Here is a 17,094-nt window from a genome sequence, read left to right as displayed (position 1 = left end):
ACTCCCCCCCCCTTATAAATAGCAATGCAATGTGTATCCTTTTACGTTTTCTTGGGCCCATGTGCTAGTTTCACAAAAGAGGAATTATTTAGCTTTACTAGTTATTGTTGCTTTTCCAAAGTGGGTATGTCAATTTCACTCACCAGCAATACTTCCACACACTGTTGGTGTGAAGTGGTTTCTATTCATTTTAATTTACATCACTGATTTCCAGTAGGTTGAGCACCTTTTTATTGATTTATAATCCATGAGCATATTCATCCTCTAGGGACTGCCTATTCATATTCTGTGCTTCCTGCACCCACAGCCCCTCCTCTTTTCTTGTTATTGGGTTGACTTTATTTAAATATATTCTAGATATTAGTATTTAGTTAGTTATGTGTTGCAAGTTTGACTGAGATAATCTTTTATTTTTAAAAACATATTTTATTGATTTTTTACAGAGAGGAAGGGAGAGGGATAGAGAGCTAGAAACATTGATGAGAAAGAAACATCGATCAGTTGCCTCCTGCATACCCCCTGCTGAGGATGTGCCGGCAGCCAAGGTACATGCCCTTGACCAGAATCAAACCTGGGACCCTTCAGTCCGCAGGTCAATGCTCTATCCACTGAGCCAAACCAGTTAGGGCTGAGATCATCTTTTAAAAAAAATTTAAAAATTGATTATAGAGAGGAAAGGAGAGAAACATTAATCTGTTGTCTCCCGCACATGCGCCCACTGGAATTGAACCTGAAACCTGGGTACGTGCCATGACCGGGAACTGAACCCACCTTCTGGTGTATGGGATGATGCTCCAACCAAGCCACACCAGCCAGGGCTGAGATAATCTTTGTTATTTGGGGGTGGTGGTGATGGTATAAGAATCCCATGTTGTCTGCACCATCATGTACATGTCTCTCCAGAGAGCAGCCCCATGGATAACTGATCTGAGACCAATTTTCATGCAAGTTCTTACCTGAGACTGGGTGTGGGTTGAGATGTTTCCCAGGCCACATAGGAAATGTATCTTTAGATTCTCAAATTCACATGAAATGTGGGCCCAGAATTTGAGAAAATTCTTTCATCTCCTGAACCACAAGCCCAAGTATTTGAACTTCTTTGCTTTCTCCTTTTGCCAACTGGGTGAATTTTTTAGTTTTCTCCCTTTCACTAAGTCTGTTGCTTTTTCTGGGTCTCAGCCCCAGCTGGAGGTCTCAGTTCCAGCTTTATGCATGGGGCCAGACTCTTCTTTTGTGGTCAACATGAAAACCCAAGTCCTTAAGTTATATGCCCATTATTCCTCCAATAATTGCAGCTGTTTGCCTTTTGCCCTAGCTTTCAATTCCTCTCTTTGTGGCTTTTGTGACCTTTTCTTGGAACCTCAGCTATGCATTAAAAAATCGATGTTTCTCTTTCTCTGAAAATAAATAAAAAATTTTATATATAAAAAAACCTTATCCGCCACTCAGCCTATTTTAGTATGCATTAAGCCAGAACTATCTGTCATTTACTCTCACATCTTTTCTAAACATAATACCTTTCCATTCCTGTTTTCCAAGCAAAACTCTACTCATTTTCAATGGCCCAGTGCCACTTTCAAGTTTTCTCCCACCTTGCCAAGAATAATTTAGGATAGTTCTTATCGCATTTCTCTTTTTCCCTTACTGGGTTATGAGCACCTTGAGGGTAGAAACCAGATCTTGTTCATCTTTGTGTCCCTAGCTTTGGCCACAGTGCCTATCATAAAGTAGGCCCTTAATAAATGTTTTATTGAACTGAAAATATCCCCCTCATAGATAATGGATTTAAAGTCTGAAGAACTTAAAAAAAATTAAGTATGAATAACTTGGTTTAAAACCAGCATACTATCACCCACTAAACTCATATAATTATTTTTAGGATTGTGATAATGTGAGAGTTCATGATACATGATGAGCAATCTAAGTTTTTTTAAAAAAAATTAAATTTGTGCCTGGCCAGGTGGCTTAGTTAGTTGAGTATAGTCCTATATACCAAAAAGGTTGCAGGTTTGATTCCTGGTCAGGGCACATGCCTACATCATGGGCTGGATCCCCAGTCGGTGCATAGGAGAAGCGGTGGATCGATGTTTCTCTTGCACATTGATGCTTCTCTCTCTCTCTAAAATTAAAAAAATTATTGGGTGAGGATTTAAAAAAAATTAAATTTGTCAGGGTAACATTGGTTAATAACATTTTGTTTCAAGTACATAATTCTATAATATATCATTTGTACATTGCACTGTGTGCTCACTACCCTGTTTTATTTAATTTTTATTTTTTAAAAAATGTTTTTTAATTGATTTCAGAGAGGAAGGGAGGAGAGAGATAGACACATCAATGATGAGAGAGAATCATGGATCAGCTGCCTCCTGCACGCCCCACACTGGGAATCAAGCCCACAACCCGGGCATGTGCCTTTGACTGGAATTGAACCTGGGGCCCTTCAGTCCACAGGCCAATGCTATATCCACTGAGCTAAACTGGCCAGGGCTGTTTGTGTTTTTTTAAGTAACTCCTGATACTCAGTTTCCTCACTGGGCAGATTCAATTTTTCAAAGATGAATGCAACTGTCTCTCCCATTCCACACGCTCTTTTTTTTTTTTAACGTTTTTATTGATTTCAGAGAGGAAGGGAGAGGGAGAGAGAGATAGAAACATCAATGATGAGAGAGAATCATTGATCGGCTGCCTCCCGCACGCCCCACAATGGGATCAAGCCCGCAATCCAGGCATGTGCCCTTGACTGGGATCGAACCTGGGGCCCTTCAGTCCGCAGGCTGACGCTCTATCCACTGAGCCAAACCGGCTAGGGCTCCACATGCTCTTTTTGCAATGACCATGCCACTCCATCAAGAAGTAGAGTCTATCTCACAATCCCTTGAATCTAGGTGGTCCCTGTGACTACTTTAATATAATACAGTGTAAGTGATACGCGCCAGTTCTGGACGACACTCTTAAATGGCTTAGCAACTTCTGCTTCCTGCCTCTTGGAACACAATCACTTGTGCAAAGCCCAACACATGGAGGATTATGTGCAGGTACCTTATTTGACAGCCCTGACTGAATTACTAGGGATCGGCCAACACTAACTTCTAGCCAGGATAGTAAATCATCTTAAACAGGCGTCCTCAAACTACGGCCCGTGGGCCACATGTGGGTGTTTTTGCCGTTTTGTTTTTTTACTTCAAAATAAGATATGTGCAGTGTGCATAGGAATTTGTTCATAGTTTTTTTTTAAACTATAGTCCGGCCCTCCAACGGTCTGAGGGACAGTGAACTGGCTCCCTGTTTAAAAAGTTTGAGGACCCCTGATCTTAAACATCCAGCCCAGTTGTCTTCAAATGACTATTCCCAGCTGCCATCAGACTGGGGTCACATGAGATATCACCAGCTGAGCTCAGTCAACCAACCAAACCATGAGAAATAATAAACTGTTCTTTTAAGCCACTGTATTTTAGGGTGGTTAGTTACATAGTAATAAACAACCATACTATTCACTTGTGGAATGAGGATAATCCTACCTTTCAGAAGTGTTCTTAAGTTCACTTTTTGATGTATGTAAAATCATTTTCTAAGTAGTACAACTACACAGATGTTATTTTTTTCAATAATGAAGTTAAAAACCTTTTATATTAAACAGAGGAGAGGTAATACCTTGCTTCTCTCACCAATATTCCTAGTTCTCTGGTAGGGATGATGTGAGTCTGCATCTAACCAGCTCTTCACCAATTTGTGTCCTTCCTCTCAGGCATGAAAACTTCCCAGTCCATCTATAAAACTAGCCTCATGACTGTCTTGCTGCCCAATAACACTACTATCATCTAGTATTCACACCCACTTACACCCTTTCTCTCACCCACTTTATGCATAGTTCCTTCTCAGAACAAGACCCTGTTCTTATAATTGACCCTAATCTCCATTTACTTATCCAAGACAAACTCTAATCAGTCTATGCCTCTGGCTAAATGTTTCTTCAACATCTATTCTTCCTCATTATGAAGTTTTGGGAAGTGGTCAAGTATAGTGGTTAAGAATAGAGACACGGTGACCCTACTTGGTTTGGCTCAGTGGAGAGAGTGTTGGCCTGCAGACTAATGGGTCCCAGGTTCGATTCCGGTCAAGTGCACATGCCCAGGTTGTGGGCTCATCCCCAGGGTGGGGCGTGCAGGAGGCAGCCAATCAATGATTCTCTCTCATCATTGCTGTTTCTATCTCTCTCTCCTCTCTGAAATCAATAAAAATATATTTTAAAAAAGAAAAGAATGGAGACACAGTGTGACTTTTTACTAGCTGGCCTGACCTTTGGCAAGTTAATCTCTTTTTGCTTCATTTTTATCATAAGTAAAGTGCTTTATACAGTGTCTGGCATATAATAAAAAGCTATGTCTTAGATATGCACTTGATTGCATCTTTACAAAACAATTGTTTAAATTTCAGAAGGTCATGTGCAGGTGCCTTAGTTGACAGCCCTGACTGAATTCCTAGAGACTGGCAACACTAACTTCTAGCCAGGTTAGTAAATAATCTTATTTTTTTCTCCCCTGGGAAACAAAATACATATCTTCTCTGACTTTCAAAAGCATTTCATTCATATTTTACAATTACTAGTCTATTTAACAATATGGTAAGTTGAGGAACTAGGTGTAAGACCTGAGTGTTTTAATCTTTTAAAAATATATATATTTTAATTGATTTCAGAGAGGAAGGGAGACGGAGAGAGATATAGAAACATCAATGATGAGAGAGAATCATTGATCAGCTGCCTTCAGCATGCCCCACACTGGGAATTGAACTATGACCTCCTCGTTCATAGGTTGACGCTCAACGCCCAAGCTGGCTGGGCTAATCTTTTACTCCTACTGACTAGATATGACTAAATTTGTAAGATTTTTTTTTAGGACTTAATTTTCCCCTACCCCATAGTAAGTCTTTTTAAAATCCAGCCACTCAGTAAGGTTTAATAGGGTCAATATCTCTATATTGTCAGTGAACATCAATTTCATTGATGTTTTTCCATCAATGAACCTATTTCCATCAATGAACCTATTTCATTGTCAGTGAACATCAATTTCAAGACTGTTTTTCCATCAATGAACCTATTTCATTCAATTTGAATCCTAATTCCCTGACAATGAAATACTCCATATGTCTTAATGTACACAGAGCACCTGGAAATATATACACTGAGTGGCCAGATTATTATGATCTCTGAACGCATAATAATATGGCCACTCAGTGTATATCCTATATAATAAAAGGTTAATATGCAAATTGTCTCCTCGACCAGGAGTTCGACCAGCAAGGGAGGCTGGCCAACTGCCCATGTCCCCTCCCGCTGGGCAGGCTGGCCAGGCTGACCAGCCGAACCCCATCCATGCACGTATTCATGCACCGGGCCTCTAATATATATATATACACACACATATATATATACACACACACACACACACACACACACACATTGAGTGGCCAGATTATTATGCGTTCAGAGATCATAATAATCTGGCCACTCAGTGTGTGTGTGTGTGTGTGTGTGTGTGTGTGTGTGTGTATATATATATATATATATATATGTATATATATATATATATATATATATATATATATATATAATATTTTTATTGATTTCAGAGAGGAAGTGAGAGGAAAGGAAAGAGTTAGAAACATCAATGATGAGCCCTGGCTGGTTTTGTTCGGGTCTCAGTCCTCAGGCTGACGCTCTATCTACTGAGCCAAACCAGCTAGGGCTGGAAATATTTTGATATGAATATTCACTAAGCAGAAAACTATCCTAAGACATTAATACTACTATTCTTTAAAATTTTTTTAAATTAATTTTTAGAGAAAGAGAGAGAAACAGCAATGTGAGAGCAGAACATCAATCAGCTGCCGACTGGGGATTGAGACCGCAATGTGGGCATGTGCCCTGACCAGGAATCGAACCAGCAACCTTTTTGGTAAATGGGATGACACCCAACCGAGCCATACCAGCCAGTGAATAAATACTACTATTGGTAATTTTGCCAAGACCTCAACTAGAGAAAAACCTGGATTAGGAAGACTGTTTTTCCATGGGCTAAAAGAGAAAACATCTGCTTAGATTCACTTACCATAATCTTAAAATGTTAACTGGCAGTATCTGTATTTTTAACTAAAAGTGTCTTAGCTCTTCAAAGTCTTTGTTGGTTTGGTGATATACATGCTTTAATCTGCTCGGTATTTTTTCTTGTGACTACTATACATGTTTATCTTTTCTTAAAACATAAAGTCCTAACATGTAGACACTCTCTTCCCAGCATGCATAGAAAAGAAAAATTTGGTATCCAATGGCTTCAGAATCAGACCTGAAAAAAATCCTTAATTGGCTTATGGATTCAGGGAATTGGGGATAGAGTCACTGAAGAGTTTGAGATAGCAGAAGAGGGTTGAAGCACTTTTAATCACAGAAGAGTAAACAATAGTATAAACTGTTAACAGCTCACCCAGTGGCTGTTGTCCTCCTCTAGCCCTCTGCTCACCCTCTCCCACCCCCATTCCCTGCGTACCATTGAGTAAAGAGCAGGGTTATCAGCAGCTGTCCCTGTCACTACCAGGTGGTAGGAAGGAGATGTAGCTAGGGGTCACAGCAATCTTGGCCATTCATCCATGGTTATCTGTTTCTACACAACTTCATGTGAAATATTCCAGCTCTGAAGGAAGAACAGTACAGAAACCTCAACTTGGCTGCTCCATTCAGATGGCCAGAGCCTCAAGAGTCATGGACAAGAAGGGAGGGGATAGTCCAGAACCAGTATAATTCAAGATGCAGCCAAATCTGGGACCGAGGTGGACCAGGTAAGGCCTAGAGGCCCCAGTTCAGAATTGTGCCCCAACCCAGGCAATGAAACTCATGCATATGCGCAGGTGCGCGCTCACACACACACACACACACACACACACACACACACACACAGCAAATATTATGGAAAGAACCTGGAGGCTATTAAATACAAAATGGCAGAGTTTTTAAAAAAGTGAAAATATTTGCTTCTTTGATTCTCCTCAGTGCCTGCAGACCCCTAGTCACAGGAGTGCAGATTTGGGGAGGCCCAAGAAGAGTAGGTTGCCAGTGGCCCTACAAGTCCATGTGTGCTTAAGTCCCCTTACCAACCATTTTACTCTTCAGCCCAGTAGCTGCCTCCCATGTGACCATTCACCCAACTGGAACCATTGCTGGAGCTGCTGCCACAGAAGCTTTTTGCGTTGGTGGTCACATCTTCTTCCTCTGAGCTGCTCTCCACATCACTGCGATCATCCTTAGATACCTAGGTGGGATGGGGCCAAAGGTAGGAAAGGTGAGGACAGAACTTTTCTGGAAACTTAAGACAAAGCCCACAGAGCCCATGTTTGGGCACTGTTCCCAATTTGGCCTACTTTCTGGTGGCACCTGACTCAAAATATTATCTGGGCCATGGCTACTGTTGTGAATATCCTTTGCCTGCTTCCTGGGTTTCTCTCTCATCATTTCTGTTTTTATTCTCTACGGAATAAGTAGCTAGTTTGGTTGAGGGGTGTATCTTTCAGGACCAGCCTAAGAGAGCTGAAATCATTCCCTGAGTTCTGATTTAGGTTTGAGGTACACTCCAGACACCTTTTTTCTCCTTCCATCTCAAAAAGTAGAAAAAGGCCAACATAAATAATGCATATGACTGTCATCATTATGTCTATCTTCTGGTGGTAATGGTGAATGCAGTTATTCATATTGGTTATTCTGAGTTTTGTTCTGTTTCCAAAACTGATCCATACTGGGCCTTTTTCAGTTCTATTCATTCTGGGCGCAATTAGCAATATCCTATGACACCGTTTCTCCAATCTTCTCCCTTTTCCTGGAAGCAAGATAACTTCTCTTGTGCAACTTTGGCATTCCCAAGATCCACATGGTGAAAAGTGGATTGGCAGTCAAGGGAGAAAGAGTCCCAGTCCCAATCATGCTACTATTTGTGAATCTTGACTGCTTAATCTCAGCTTTTTTGTTTTATAATTTCAAATGAAGAGTTTGGATTAGAGCAGTGTTTTCAAATCTAAATTATCCTGCATACCAAACAAAATATTTCAAATTCTCTACAATGGACCATAGAAGTAAAAGAGAGAAACCCAATGAAACCTATGACAGACTTCTGACCTCCAGAACTAAAGGATAATAAATATGTGCTGTTTTTTAAATAAGTAAATAAAGGTGAAAAGGAAACAAAAGTACAATTGTTGTTTCCAAGAAGTGGGGCACTTGCTTTGGTTAGCTCTAAGATCCTATGGTTTATAATAGCTGTTGACTTCTAAACCCAGATAACTAATTGATTCCTGATCTTTAGAAAATTTCTACCAGAGAGCACAGTGTGTCTAGATCTGAGGTAAAGGGAGGCTCAAAAAGGGAGAGGGGAAGGAAAAAAAACAGAAAGGAAAAAAAAAAAAAGAGTAGACTCCATTCTTGCCTCCATTTAGGAAAATCTGGCAGCAGCTTGAGCTCCAGTCAACAATGGCCCCACCAAGGTCAGGAGAGTGGGCATGCTTTCAGACAACATGGGGACAGGAAGGAAAGCATGAAGGAAAAGAAACACATTCAGAAAGACATGCTTCACTGAATACTGGAAGCACAGATACACTTACATGCAAGAGACGAAATTGTCCAGCTCCCGCCAGGCATAGAAAAAAGGAAGGAGGTGAGAAAAGAGTGGAGAATATAGAATCTGGGTGTAATCCTTCCTGGATAAGTCACCTGGTCAGGAAAGAAAAGCAGGGGAGAAAAGAGATGTCTAGTAGCTACAGCAAGATGCATAGACACACTGAGCAAGTTCTGTAACCAATTGCAGCCATAAGGAACAGACATAAGAGGTCCTATATGCCCAGGTAACATTCCATCCCTGTGTCCTAGAGTCACTGTGTCCTCTAGCAGAGCCCCCGCCCCCCACCTTGGGATTCTGTATTACTGAAGGCTGAATCCCCAGCCCTTAGACTGATTAAAGCCTGACTGCTTTAGAACTTGGATTCACTTATGAATTTTATCATTAAATGACACTTCTCTCTGTGCTTGTGGGCTCTGGGCAGAAGATGGGTATTTGAAACCCTAAATAGCCTCACTTAAGATCCTTGCCTCATACAACAGTGGGGTGAGGCCAGTACTTGGTCTCTTACATAAACCATATCTTGAACATCACAGTGTGGTCATCTTGAGGTGGCTTGTGAACCAACACCACTCCCTAGGCAATCTCTGCTTTTACAGTTTTTATCTTGGAGCTCTGCATATGATTTCCTTGAAAAAAGGCTCCCCAGCCAAAAATAAAAAATATGAAATCTATTTCATATTTTTTATTTTTGGCTGGGGAGCCTTTTTTCAAGTAGGTAGGTAAGGGGTAGGAAATGGTTGAGATCTTCTCTAAAACTTAATCCTGTTCATTATTTAACAACAGTCATTTCTAAAGGATAGGAAGAAGGAAGATCCTTCCTCTTATATCTAAGTCATGTCCTAAAAGGCTAAACACTCATACTTATAGAAAAGGTGGAAACTATGGATCCCTAGGCTTTTTGCTGGGTCTTCTTGTGTAGATGGGGCTCACTAGGTTAGATCGAAAGAGAAGGTCTATTGAGTAATATCCATCTTTCTACTCAACCCCAAAGAAAGAAGCCATCTTTCATCCTCACCTTTCCTCGGATCAAGGCTTTGAAAGCAATTCGTGCAATTAAGTAGGACCAGATGACATGCAGAACCTGTAGGATCAGGAGAAGGCCATTGAAGAGCCACCAGGAGGGATAGGGCCCAATCATCTCCCAACTCTCAAAGAGGGTTGTGTTCAGAATCCTAGAAGAAGGAGACGAGTGGTCAGATTGTAGAGTCTAAGCCAGGCAGATAGGGATGAAACTGAGTTCCCTGAGAAGCAGAACCTGTGTTTTCTCCCTGTACCTTCTCTCAGTTGAAGTTCCATGGATATTCATCCACAATGAGAAAATAAAGGAAGGCAGCCTATGAAGTTTTCTATCTTTAGGGGTAAGGGAAGATATACATTCAAACCTCGGTTCTCAAATGTCTCCCATCTTGAACAATTCGGTACTTGACTAAGTTGTTCATGGAAAAAATGTCTTGGCTGTCAAACAAAACTTCGGTTCTTGACCCAACAACCCTTTCATGCTGATACCTGTATGTATGTATGTATGTAATCACGTGTCTCCCAGGTGACAAACAGGAGAGAATGCACGAGTATGAGTCAGTTTACCACTAAACCTCACATTGTTAACATTTCAGGAAATTGTGCTATGAATATTTTCCTGTGGGTTTTTTTTGGCTTTTGTTGCTGCTTATTATTATTAAATATTACAGTAAGTCATGTGGGTCTTAAGAAGGTTAGTGATAGTAGCAAAGTGAAAAGGAAAGTTGTGAGAACAACGATAGAGCTTAAAAAAGAAATAATTGCCAAGTATGAGAGAGGTATTTGCATGTCTAATTTGGCTACCAAGTATGGCATGGTGAAATCAATAACTAGTACAATTTTAAAACATAAAGAGGCCACCAAGAGAGCTGATGTTGCTAAAGATGTGACAGTGCTCATGAAACAAAGATCACAGGCAAATGAATAAGTAGAAAAATTGTTGTTGATTTTGATAAATGAAAAGCAATTAGCCAGTGATGTAGCATTTTGGAGACAATGATATGTGAAAAAGCGAAGATGCTGCATACTGACCTCCTAAAAGATATCCCTGGAATGAGTGTTGAAAGTGATTTAAGGCTAGTAGGGGGTAGTTTGATAAATTTAAGAAAATAAGTGGCATTCATAGTGTAGTCAGGCATAGGGAGGCTGATAGCTTTAACAAAGTAGATGCTGATAATTTCATGACAGAATTTCAAGAATATGTAGAGGCCAAGAGATTTGTTCCCCAATAAGTGTTCAATTGTGATGAGACAAGCCTCTTCTGGAAGAAAATGCCAAAAAGGACTTACATCACACAGGAGAAGTCACTGCCAGGACACAAGCCAATGAAGGACAGGATGACGTTTTTGTTGTGTGGGAATGCAAGTAGGGACTTTAAATTGAAGCCTCTACTGGTCTATCATTCTGAAAACGTGAGTTTCCAAGAAAAATAATGTCATGAAAAATAAGTTGAATGTGATGTGCTGGGCTAATAGCAAAGCTTGGGTAACCAGGCAATTTTTTTTATTGAGTGGATTCATGAAATGTTTGCCCTAAGTGTGAAGAAATACCTCTGGGAAAAACAATTGCCACTCAGGGCACTTCTTGTAGTGGACAGTGTTCCTTCCCTCCCTCCAGGCTTGGAGGCTCAGTTGGTGGAGGAGTACAGCTTCATCACTGTTAGGTTCTTGCCACCTAACACAACTCCTCTTATCCAGCCCATGGACCAGCAGGTCATTTCTAATTTTTAAGAAGTACACAAAGGCACTGTTTCAGAGATGTTTTGAGGTGATGTCTAAAACTAATTTAACTCTTGGGGAGTTCTGGAAGGAACATTTTAACATTCTCACTTGCTTGAGGCTCACAGACAAAGCATAGGGGGAAGTGTCTTCCAGGACCATGCAATCGGCCTGAAATTGTGGCCTGAGTCTGTTGCTGAAAGAGACTTTGAGGATAAGCCTATGTCTGTTGTGGAGGATAATGTGTCTCTGGGCAAGTCCATGGCTTGGAGGTGGATAATGATGATGTGGAGGACCACAACACTGAGCTGACCTTCAGAGGGAACAGCAACATACAGCAGCTGAAGAGCTCTCTTCAGAGAAGAAGGGAAGGGATATTCCTACTTCACTAATCAAGAAAATGCTTGGGAAATGAGGAGAAATGCAAAATTTTATTGAGAAATATCACCCTGACAAAGAAGCAGCAAATCATGCAACAAACTTGTTCAATGACAAGGCAGTGTTTCACTTCAGACAAGTGTTAAAATGCAGATAAAAACAAACATCATTGAATAAGTTTTTAGTGAGACAGAGGCCCAGGGAGCCTGAAGCAAATTCTAGTGGAGCAAAGAGACAAAAGAGATAAGTTTTTTATGGAAGGACTTCCCTTCCCAACAATAACATCCCTCCATCCCTCCTCTCCATATTCAGTCATTAATAGCTCTCAACATTAAAGGTAAGTTCTAGTATGTATGCAAATTTTTATTTTTTACTGTACATTTCATTTCCTTTTTGTTAAATTTTCATTTACATTTCATGTCCTTTTTGTTTGTAAAGTGTTTATAGATTAAACAGTACATTAGACATGTACTACATATAAGAAAGGTTAAAAGAGGGAATCATTTGGGGGTCTGGAACAAATTCATTCAATTTACTAATTTAAAAATGGGGGAAAATGATTTGGTTTTTGAATAAGCCACTTCTCAAACTGCCTTCTGGAAGAATTAAGTTCAAGAATCAAGGTTCCACTGTATAAACCATAGGAACTAACGGAATAAGTTATATTCTTGATCACTTCAAATATGCACAAAACTGGGACAGCAATTTTAATCATGATCCTAGGACTCAGATCCTCAGGCACATATAGAATAGTTGGTAGCTAATTCCCTCAGACTAAGCGTGATCTCCAATCCACAGAGTCAACTGACTTTGTACCATAAAGTAGTGAGTGTAGAAGTGAGAGGCGTGTGTGTGTGTGTGTGTGTGTGTGTGTGTGTGTGTGTGTGTGTGTATGTGTTATCAGGGTGGGAGAGAGGGTGTGAGTAGGAAAACAAGCAAGAAGAGCCTGAGAATTTTGTAATCAGCACAAAAGAAAGCAAATGAATTACTTAGACATAAAATGAGGACTGTTCCTCAGAGATGATTCAGGAAAGCCACAGCCAGTGAGTTGGATGCTCTGAGTCTGGATTATGCCTCACTAGAAATACTATGCAAGGGAACTGAGGTCCTGTGAGAATCCATAAAGGTTAGGTTAGGTCAAGGAAAAAGCAGGGCATCAGGTTCTTGGTGGTTTACTCCCTAAACTGACAAAAGGTATCATTAGCTACATTCCTACGACAGCTCCACAGCTCTAACACTTACCAGAATGGGTAGATTCCTAGACGAGTGACCATAAAAACAGCACTGAAGATCACAAAAAGGGTGTCACAGAGACGCTGATATTTGGCATAATTGGCCAGCTTGGCTGCCTGGAGAAAAGAAGAATTAAATTGAGGAGAAAGCCCATTCTCAGGAAGCAAAGGAGAGAAATAGAGGAATAACAAGGGAAAAGGAATTAGGGTCTTACCTCCAGCAAGAAGTCTGAGGCATCATGTAGACACATGACCAGAGTTCCTACCCGAACCATGTTGTTGATATATGAGAAGGTGATGAGCCCAATGGTGGCCAAGTGATGCACAAACATGATCAGGAAGTCCTAGGAAGGAATGGAAATAGAAGCAGCAGGTATAGGCAAGGCCATAGAGACGCTAGCCAACTCAATGCCCTGCATTGTTCTCTGAAGATCTTATCCCAGCCTTAGAAGTTCCATTCTGTTTAAACTCTCCATTAAGAAGCTGTCTAGGCCCTAACCAGTTTGGCTCAGTGGATAGAGCGTCAGCCTGCGGACTGGACTGAAGGGTCCCAGGTTCGATTCTGGCCAAGGGCATGTACCTTGGTTGCAGGCACATCCCCAGTAGGGCGTGTACAGGAGGTAGCTGATCGATGTTTCTCTCTCATTGACGTTTCTAACTCTCTATCCCTCTCCCTTCCTCTCTGTAAAAAATCAATAAAATATATTGAAGAAAAAGAAGCTGCCTAGCATTTGACCCAAACTCTCTACATCAGTGACCCATAATCTATGTTAATATAGCTTAAAGCAGGTTAAAAAGCTCTAATTTAGTCCTGGCCAGTGTGGCCCAAATGGTTGGAGCGCCAGCCTGCACATCAAAGGGTGTCAGCTCAATTCCTGGTCATGGGCACATACCTAGGTTGCAGGTTCGGGTCTCAGCCCCTGTCGGGGCATGTGTGGGAGGCAACCGGTTGGTCGATGTGTCTCTATCACATCGATGTCTCTACCAGACTCTCTCTCTCTCTCTCTCTCTCTCTCTCTCTCTCTCTCTCTCTGTCTTTCGCCCCCGCACTCTCTCTAAAAAAATCAAAGGGAAAAATATCTCTGGTGAGGATTAACAAAAACAACAACAAAAAGCTCTAATTTCTTCTTGGATTCCAATGCCAAGGGTTGACCTGAAGAAATCTCTAAATACCTGAGTTATCAGACATAGCTAATAAATACTTCTTAGCCCAGTGAGGGACAGAAGGTGGGAGAAGGCAGGAGAAACAAGGATGAAAAGTTATGTTTTCCACATAGACAGATACAGTGATATATTCTAGTTCTTGAGTTGAGGATGGGTTCAAAAGTATACATTCTAGTACATTTTTAAACTTTTATATTTGTGTCATGTATTAAAACAAAATTTTAATAAGGGAACCTGTGTCTCCTGACCATAGGAGAGTGAAAGGCACCAGATTGGAGTATCAAGCTTGTAGGTTATGTAAAAATCAACAACCCAGATTAGTTTCAGTCCATTCCCATAAATGCTAACGTTGGTTTTCTCACCAAAAATAACCATAAGTTAGTAACAGATTAGGACTAGAGCTGCTGGAACTACATTATGTCAGGTGGACAACAATAAGAGGTGAAAATTGTCTACTTATAAAAAACTTAAGTCATTTCCAAATTTGTCACTATGTGGACAAGTCAACTTACTTTTCTGAATCTTTGTTTCCTAAATAATAGCAAGGAAATGGTAAACAAAATAATCTAGAACCCCTTCCTGTTGAAATTCTGAGTAAGTGGGGTCACCAAGAAGGAAAAGCAGAAAGAGAACAAGGGCCCCTAATGCCAAGCAAAAGCCAAATTTAGCCTTTATGGATTCTGGCCTGTCCTGTATCACGCCTTGCTATCCCTAAGTTCTGACTAGTTTCCTGAGCTTTACACATGTAAGAGCCTTGGAGAAAAATAAAGAAAAGGGTACACTTAGCTTGTTAACTGTTCTCATCTTGGCTACCCTGAAGGCCTCAAATATACTTCTTCATTAGTCAAGTCTCATTTCTGAGAACATTACAAAGAACTAATAGTCCCATCAAACCTACTTTCTCCCTCTTTTGTGGTCCCAGTCAGGACAGAGAATTCATCACAATGGCAGTAATGGTAGCTGCTAGGAAGGAGGATGCAATAAGGAGGAATCGAGGGAACCAGTGTCCTTACCTTTCTTTTAATGTCTGTAAACTGAGAAAACATTAGAGACCAATAAAAGGCCAATTCCATGATATAATAGTAATAAAGCCCACTTGTGAGAGGCTGAAAGAGAGAAAGAAGTAGTTAGAATACCAGCTAGTCAAAGATTCATTCTATGTCTGCAACTATCTCTGCCTTGGAGGACCAAGAGCCATAAAAAACTTAAGAAATGACTTAAGTCTTTTCTCCTCATCATCTTCCAAGATCTTTAATAGCTAACAACAGGCTTTGGGTTGGTATGGAGACTTAAACCTGGTGCATGGACTGGTGCATCAGTGGGGTCCCTCAGCCTGGCCTGAGGGGATCGGGCCAAAACCGACTCTCTGATGTTCCCTGAGGGGTCCCGGATTGGGAGAGGGTGCAGGCCAGGCCGAGGGACCCCACTGGTGCATGATCGAACTGGGGAGGGACTGCGGGAGGGCTCCAGGGCATGTTCGGCCCGATTGGCTGGACCCCAGCAGCAAGCTAACCTACCAGTTGGAGCGTCTGCCCCCTGGTGGTCAGTGCGCGTCATAGCGACTGGTCAACAGTCGGACACTTCGCATATTAGGCTTTTATTATATAGGATATATATGTTCAGCTCTCATCTTTTAGAGATCAGATAAAGTTAATACATACTACAGCGCAATCAAATTAGTGTATCTAAAATTCTGGGCAATTAATGCTTTTTAAGGGATTAAATATACTTAGGCCTTTCCTTCTTCCACTCCTGACCTTTTTATAGTATAGATTAAGGGGACTCCAAGTTACCCTTGATTCAAAAATGACACCTGAACCAGAAAGCACTTCATTAAGTGCCAGAAAGCTGCTTTTGTTTCCAGCCCAATTAGGGGAATATAGTGAATAAAATGGGGAACTGGAAAAAAAAGATCCCTGGATTTCACAGCTACGGGGACCCCAGAAATAGATACCCTTTATATATGACTCAAAGAGACTCAGCCCCTAATCCCTTAAGAATACCAAGGAAATGTGCTATCTGTCCTGTGATTGCACTGTCCCCTACTCTATTTTATACACATACATAAATGCTCCGATCCTACCTGATATGGATAGCTATGCCAGCACTGTCGGGTGTCCCAAAACCAAGGTGACTAAGAAAAAACAGATAATCCAGGTCAGTCTTCAGAATTCTCCCATGGCTCACTTATATAATCCTGTTCTCTCTATGCTATAGGGTGAAAAGTAATCCCTCTTGACAGAATTTAGAAATCCTTGAAGGCTAAATAAATATCTAGATTTCTCTTCTAGGACTTAAAGTGTTATTACAAATAGAAAAATCATGCTTTGAGGTAAATAAGGGCAGGGAGAGCTCTAGGATAGTTTTTGAAAGCATCATCACCTGGGAAGGAGGAGACAGGAAGACAGGAAGATAATAATTCCATTTGTTAACCAAGAGAAAGATCTCTATGTCAAAGATTCAAAAGATAAAAGTAATAACTTCTAATGGAGTTTTAATTATGTCCTATAAGAAATTTGCCCATTTCACCTAAGTTGTTGAATTTGTTACTATTAAATAGTTCATAATCTTGTCTTATTATCCTTTCAGTGTCTACAGCGATAATCCCTTTTTCTCCTTGATATTGATTTGTTTTCTTTTTTCGAGGGGTTTATCAAATTCAATCAAATGTTTCAAAGAACCAACTTTTGGCTTTATTAGTTTCCTCCATTGTTTGTCTAATGCCTATTTCATTAATTTTTACTTATTTTTTTATTATTTCTTTCCTTTAACTTATTTCGGATTTAACTTTGTTCTTCTTTTTCCAGATCTTATTAGATCACTGATTTTAAAGCTTTCTCTTTTTCTAACATAAACATTTAAAGTTGTAAATTTCTCTCTAAGCATACTTTAGCTGCATCACATAAATTTTGGCATGTTGTAATT

At 40.5% G+C, this 17,094-nt stretch overlaps 1 protein-coding gene across 5 annotated transcripts in view; it reads right to left on the bottom strand.

Moving 5' to 3' along the window:
* Positions 1-6,412: 6,412 nt before the first annotated feature.
* Positions 6,413-17,094, bottom strand: part of CERS5 (ceramide synthase 5) — a 33,546-nt gene continuing 22,864 nt past the window's right edge. For 3 of the 5 annotated variants that reach the window (XM_008140667.3, XM_054719089.1, XM_054719090.1), the window contains exons 5-10: positions 16,253-16,303; positions 15,183-15,275; positions 13,221-13,349; positions 13,016-13,122; positions 9,676-9,832; positions 6,413-7,304 (exon numbers count right to left, since the gene is read on the bottom strand). In XM_008140667.3, coding sequence (XP_008138889.2) covers positions 7,155-7,304; positions 9,676-9,832; positions 13,016-13,122; positions 13,221-13,349; positions 15,183-15,275; positions 16,253-16,303 — 687 coding nt within the window. In that variant the 3' untranslated portion in view covers positions 6,413-7,154. Of the gene's footprint in view, positions 7,305-8,643; positions 8,753-9,099; positions 9,101-9,675; positions 9,833-13,015; positions 13,123-13,220; positions 13,350-15,182; positions 15,276-16,252; positions 16,304-17,094 lie in introns of all 5 variants that reach the window. The other 2 variants (XM_054719091.1, XM_028144351.2) reach the window with 2 other exon arrangements.

Source organism: Eptesicus fuscus, chromosome 7, assembly GCF_027574615.1.
Source record: "Eptesicus fuscus isolate TK198812 chromosome 7, DD_ASM_mEF_20220401, whole genome shotgun sequence".
Lineage (NCBI taxonomy): Eukaryota > Metazoa > Chordata > Mammalia > Chiroptera > Vespertilionidae > Eptesicus > Eptesicus fuscus.
This window is presented reverse-complemented; position numbering and strand designations above follow the sequence as displayed.